This window comes from Dendrobium catenatum, unplaced genomic scaffold (assembly GCF_001605985.2).
Source record: "Dendrobium catenatum unplaced genomic scaffold, ASM160598v2 fragScaff_scaffold_716, whole genome shotgun sequence".
NCBI classification, from domain to species: Eukaryota; Viridiplantae; Streptophyta; class Magnoliopsida; order Asparagales; family Orchidaceae; genus Dendrobium; species Dendrobium catenatum.
Window position 1 is genome coordinate 1,269,709 of NW_021319178.1, and position 6,551 is coordinate 1,276,259.

Consider the following 6,551-nt stretch of genomic DNA (forward strand, 5'->3'; position numbering starts at 1 on the left):
TTTTGTTCTGATATGTCTGATTTGATATTTGTACGATTCTGTTCCGATTTCTGATCTGATTTCTGTCTGATGAGTTTGGTTTTGGATTCTGAGAGTTTTGATTGGAGGTTTGTTGCTTTGCTGAGCTGTTGAGCTCACTCTTGTTTTCTGGTGGTTTTCAGGTTCTGGGAAAGGGAAGGAAGTCCAGGAGTAGATTTCTGAGTTCTGATCCGTATAGGTATTGTTTGTACCTTTTGATTTTTTGTACAGTCGGCTCGGGCGGGATCCGTCCCCGTCGGGTCGGGTCGTGACACTTTTCATGAGAAGAGAGTTTCTATTTATAGATTTTCTAGAGTGACATAGCTTGTAAATAGATGGAAGATCAAGGATATTTTGGTAGTGGTTTGGATGGACGGCTGATGTTTAATCCCTTGATCGTGGACTGTTTATTGGGCATTTTTTATTTATTTTTTTATTTTTTATATTTTTATTTTTTATTTTTATTGGGCATTTGCTTATCTTAATGATATCAGAATTCAATGATCTTTGTCTCTTTGGATTCATCTCGTCGAGCCGCTCAATTCGAGTATAAGCATGCCATGTTTGGAAACCGTTTGGTAAACCAAACTGCTGTTTGAACCTTTCAACAACGCTTCGAGTCCTTGATTTGGACCCATTTGGGCTCGGATTGAGTCTAATTTGGTGACGTTGGGTTCATATTTTTGAGACATTCAGTTCGCCTATAAGTTTGCTAAAATCATAGTTTGGATGATCCCAAATTTAATTTTGGAAGTTTCCAACCTCATTTTGCTTCGAGATTTGTGCCTAATCAAGAAAATTTTTGTATGCTATATCAATTACAATCATAATTTTATTCAGCCATTATTTAAAGAATTCTATGTTGAAAAATTAATTTTAACATTCACTATTGCTAAGTTATTTTTGCTGGACAATTTTCTTGTGATGACATTCTTAGTCAACAGCTTTTGAATTTAAAAAAACTCCAAAAAAAGAAAAAATTCTATTAAAATTTGATTCAGAAAATTGGGCTGCAAGCGAACCAATCATTTAACGAGCTACTCGTTGCTCGGTTCAATTAAAGCTCGTTTGTGATTTTTTAACTAACTAAACAAACAAATTTGAACAGCATTTTAAATTTACATAATGAATTTGTTCATGATCAAGTGACATTTTACATTTATCCATGTTTGCTAGATTATTTGTTTAAGATATTCATGAACAAATTTAAAGTTTGTTTGTTTAATAGATTATTTGTTAAATATGTTCACGAACATAACTCGTTAATCATTTGTTTAAAGCTCGATAAGCACGAAACAAATAGAACATGAATCAAAACATGAACCAAACAAGAACACTAATAAATTAAACAAATCAAACATGAACACAAACAATAAAGCTCGAATCAAACATGAACCAAACTTGAACAAGGTAATTATAAACGAACTCAAACATAAACACTTACATAATCGACTCGGCTCGATTCATTTGCAACCCTATCAGAAAGCAACATTAAAAAAAAAAAAAAAAAAAATCAGAAAGCAACAAAAAAAAAAAAAAAAAAAGCAAAGCGAGCAAGCATGAACTGTTCAAATTCTTTCAACATTGCAAGAGATTATTCTTTATTTATATTTAATAGTTTAATTCGTACATAAAGAAAAATCTCCCTAATTTTAACCAAGAAAAAAAATCATATAAAAATATTCTAACGTAATTTATTTCACAATTCACTTGAACTTATATGCTTAATCTCAACATAAATTCGTTCTCCCTTAATTAAGCCCATAAGCCGCCGCCGGCAGCCTCGGCGTCGCCATCACCGCTAGCGGCACAGCCTTCGGCAACACCAACCCCGGCCCTTCCTCCATGTCCAGCTCCCCAACCCCTTCCGGCAAACTCCAATCAAAGGCATGCACCAACGTTCCCAAATAATACTGCACCATCACCATCCCCGCTAGCTTCCCCGCGCAAATCCTCCGCCCGGCTCCGAACGGTATGAGCTCGAAATCATTTCCCATCGGATCGATCCTCGCCATCTTCCCTTGCAGAAACCTCTCCGGGTCGAACACCAGCGGGTTCTCCCACACGTCCGGGTCCCGCCCAATGGCCCATATGTTGACGAGCAGCCAAGTCTTGCCGGGAATGTGGTAGCCTTCCACCTCGCAGGGATCGGCGGCGTAGTGCGGTATGCTGAGCGGCGTTGGAGGGTGCTTTCGGAGAGCTTCCTTGCATATGGCTTGGAGGTAGGGGAGGTTTGGTATGTCGGATTCGTCGAGAAGGCGGTGGCGGCCGACGACGCGGTCGGTTTCTTCTTGTGCTCGTCGGAGGATTGATGGGTTTTTAAGCATTTCCGCCATCGCCCACTCTATGACTATGGCGGAGGTGTCCGTCCCCGCCACGAATAGGTCCTGCAGATATATACCATATAGAGTTATTTAACGGCTATAAGTTCTTCATGAAAATATAATCTAATCTTCATCATTAAATATTTAGATTTGTTTATATAATTTCAAAAATTAAAAATAAAAACAAATTAAAAAAATAAAATAAATAAATAAAAAAAATTCAAAAAATTCTGATTCGGATTGATCAGGTTGGGTTTGAATATACAGGTCGGCTCGAGTTAATCCCTAACCTAATTTTAATCCGAAAATAGCCTATTTATTTTTTTCTTAAATTATTTTGCTGTCCTCTTCTTATTTTTTATCAATTACCTAAATTTTATATTTGACAAGTTATTAAAAAATATAACCAAAACAGGTTATGAGGGTTGAAATCAAGTTGGGTTCGAGTAGGGATGTCAATTTCGGATCACGGGTCAGGTTCGGATCGAACCTGAAATTGATCTGGCACTATTCAGGTCAACTCGAACCCTACCTATTTTTGCAAACGGGTCAATTTGTTGAACTTGAACCTGATCCTCTTCGAATCTGGGTCAATAAACACGATTCGAATGACCCGAGAGCGAAAATTGCTAGTTTTCAGGTAAAAAAAGGGTCAATCTCTAATTTTCAAGTAAAAAATGGGTGAATCTCAGATTTCCGGGTAAAAAACGAGTCAACTTTGGGTTGCTGGGTCAACCCGAACCCAACCTGATTTTTGAAAGGGTTGATTTACTGAACCCGAAATCGACCCGTTTAGGGTTCCTATTGACCATAAATCAGAATTTTCGAGTTGGGTTCAAGTTGGATTTTCGGGTCGTGTCAAATATTGACACCCCTAGATTCGAGGCTATCTTTTTTACCTGTTTTTTAAACAAGTCGAATTCACATCAAGTCAAATCCGAACTCGATCCATTAAACCATTTTGGCATCCATATTAATCGTGACTAAATTTAAGTTCAATTTAAATAAAAGAATTTTTTTCTCAACTTGTGATGGGTGGATTAGTTTATCTTTATATGAGTTAAAATTCTTAAAAATATATAGATTATATTTTAAAATATATTTAGAGTTGAAAAGAAATTTGATGAGCTAAAATTTAAGCTCGATAACTTCATAATACCTTCAAAAATACTTAAATTCGTGAGCTTCTTAATTCCTTCCAAATGTTTGAAAAAAAATCAAAATCAAAATTCCCAGATTTACTTACAGAGATGAAGCCCTTAATATTATCTTCACAAAGCCCTTCTCCATCCTCACCTTTAACCTCACTAGCCAAAACAAGATCCAGCAGATCCGGGTTCCCCCGCCTCTCCCCTGCAGTCTCAGCGTGCTCCACCAGCAACTTACGCACCATCCTATCAAACCTCCGATTCAATCCCAGCATCTTCTTCCTCACTCCCATCGGATCCAACCACCCGATCGCCGGCACCAAATCCTCCATATTCGAAGCCCCCTGCCCCACCAACAGCTCCTTAATCATCTCCTTAAACTCCTTCGCCTCCTCCCCGTCCTCGTGAAACACTCTTTTACTCATCGCGATCCTCCCAATCACATTCGCCATGGCACAAACCAACAAATTTGGTAGCAGAACCGGCTTTTCCGAATCGCTGTGTTTCTTCAAGAATTGAATCATGGACAAGGCCTCGTCGCGCCGCACGCCGGCCCAGCGAGACATGGCCTTCGAGCCGAGGAGATGGAGGCTGGAGACTTTGCGGAGGAGCTTCCACTTGGGGCCGTAATCGGCGAAGACCATGTTCTGGCCGTTGTAACTGATTTCCTTGGAGATGACGCCGGAGGGGCGGTCGGAGAAGTGGGAGTCAAAGGTTTTGAGAAAGGTTCGAGCGGCGGCGGCGGAGGAGGCGACGACGACGCTGCGGATGCCCATCTTGAGGAACATGATGGGGCCGTATCGGCGAGCAAGGAGGGCGAGGCCGGAGTGGGGCATGGGGCCGATGAAGGAGAGGGCGCCGATGATGGGGAGGTTTGGGGGGCCGGGTGGGAGGGGTAAGCGGCTGCAGTAGCGGCGGCGGAGGAGGAGGTGGAGAGAAAGGCAGAGGAGGAGTGACGCGATGAGGAAGAGAGACATAGTGGAGTTTGTTAGCTTCAAGAGCCTTTCACATGCGAGTGCTTATATAGCAATGGGAATTATGTTAAGGGGGGTTTGGAAAAAAAAACATTCGGTACTTACACAAAATATATTTGCATATCAACCCTTTTATTTATTTATAATGCCAGAAAGATTATAGGAGAACAATAAAAAGCTATATCTTATCCTAAGAAAAAAAAATTAAATTGAAATATTATTTTATAGTAATTAAATTGTCTTATATTTTAAATTAGGAAAAAAAAGTTAGGCTAGAATACTCTAAATCAATTCAATTAAATTGGACTTAAAATTTTTATATTTGATATTTTTATTATGTTTAAATGACATAAAATTACACATGTTTTATTTATGAATAAATTTTAATACGAATATATTTATTATAAACTATTTGTTGAAACAGAGTTAAAGAAGATGACATATTATATAAATAGTAAAATTTAGAGGATAATATATAAATGAAATTTTTTGAGTGTTTATGCATATCAATCCTCAGAAATATTTGATTTGCAGTTGCCACGAGAATAGGAAATACCCAATTGCATATACATATAGTTAGGAGTGTCAATATTAGACACGATCCAAAAATTTGACATGAAAATTTTTGGTTTGAGTCAACCCGTTTGGCAGACGGGTCAGGGTAAAGTCCCCCTACCATTATCCACACAGCTATACTCCACCTACCTTATCTCTTCTCCACCTACCTTATCTCCTCTCCCTCTTCATTTCTTTCCTCTTCCTCATTCACAGTTCCTATCCAGGGTCGGAACCAGCCTTAATTAGTTCTCGAGAGGCAAGTGGTAAATTTAAAAAAAATTAAAAAATATATGAGGAAGCAAAAATAAACTTATTTTGCACATAAACCCTTTTCACAGACTTGTTTGTTAGTCTTAGAAAATTTCAATATAATTGCATGAAAATAACGGGTGGCAAAGAGGCTTTTAGATTTTTGGATGGGGAAATTGCATGAAAAAAATGTCTGTTGGGGGCAAAAAATAAAATTATCAGGGAGGGCATATTAAATTTAACCCTTATTACACTAAGAGTTTTAAATGGTGGAATTGAGATCCGAGATAGTAATACAACATGATTGATCAAAACAATCATATTCCATACAAAACTAATAGCTACCACCGAAAAAACATCTCTGCCATATGTCGTTGCCGGCACACACAACTTCCACATAGCCTTAGAGTTCCCTAGTTAACACAATGAGCTAGCCCCTCACTATCTCTTCTATATCATCAGGCTGTGATGACATGCTACTAATTGGACATAATGGTGGTTCTATTTTTTTCCCTGTATTCTAAGTACCCAATATCTCTCTATTCTATGTGTTGTCTTTTGGTCCAACTTTAGCAATTTTGTTCCTTTGGTTTATCTTAACTATTTGATAGTGCTATAAATAGAGCTGTAGGCTTTCTATAAAGTTGGAGAAAATTTATTATATATATATATGTGAATCTTTCCATGAGAACTCTACATGAAATAATATCTCATTTTACTGAGCTTTTATTTCAGTTGACTACCAAAATTCTGTTTTCAACGAAGAAGGGTATGGAGAGTGACGTGGCACTAGCTTTTAGGACCATGTGCGTAAAGTTTAGAAGCCAGATGCGGAAAAAAACAAGAAAGGTAATGGGCCCCCACTACGCAATAGTTATCGAGAAAGTTTGGGTAGGTAGAGTAATCGGTAGTCAAGAGAAGGCCAAACCTCAGAATAGACCTTTCAGTAGATAATGTGGCCATGAATTCTATTTTCGTTTTGCATCTTTTATTTTCAAAACCAACCCTCAACAAAAGCTATTTGGCTAATGGGAGGAAAAATTCGCTAAGAGTGGAAGAATAAATAATCCAATTGTTAGCAAAAATGAATAAAGAATTAAAAAAATCTCCTTAAATAAGAGTGTAAGTGAGTGGTATCAGCTCAAACAATCGATATGTTAATGAGTTAGGATTGAGTACCCCACAAGCTGAGCTTGAGTGGCTACTATAATAAAGATCTGATTTTTATCAGGAACATTTAGGTTAATTAAGACAAACTCACATGCACAACACATACGTAA

At 38.0% G+C, this 6,551-nt stretch overlaps 1 protein-coding gene across 1 annotated transcript; it reads right to left on the minus strand.

Moving 5' to 3' along the window:
- Window positions 1-1,583: 1,583 nt before the first annotated feature.
- LOC110103762 (flavonoid 3',5'-hydroxylase 1) lies at window positions 1,584-4,448 on the minus strand (the record flags this gene model as incomplete). Its single annotated transcript, XM_020832587.2, is given in 2 exon segments — window positions 1,584-2,405; window positions 3,589-4,448. Coding segments are annotated over 2 exon segments (1,496 nt in total), but the record flags the coding sequence as incomplete, so codon positions are not given.
- Window positions 4,449-6,551: the final 2,103 nt, after the last annotated feature.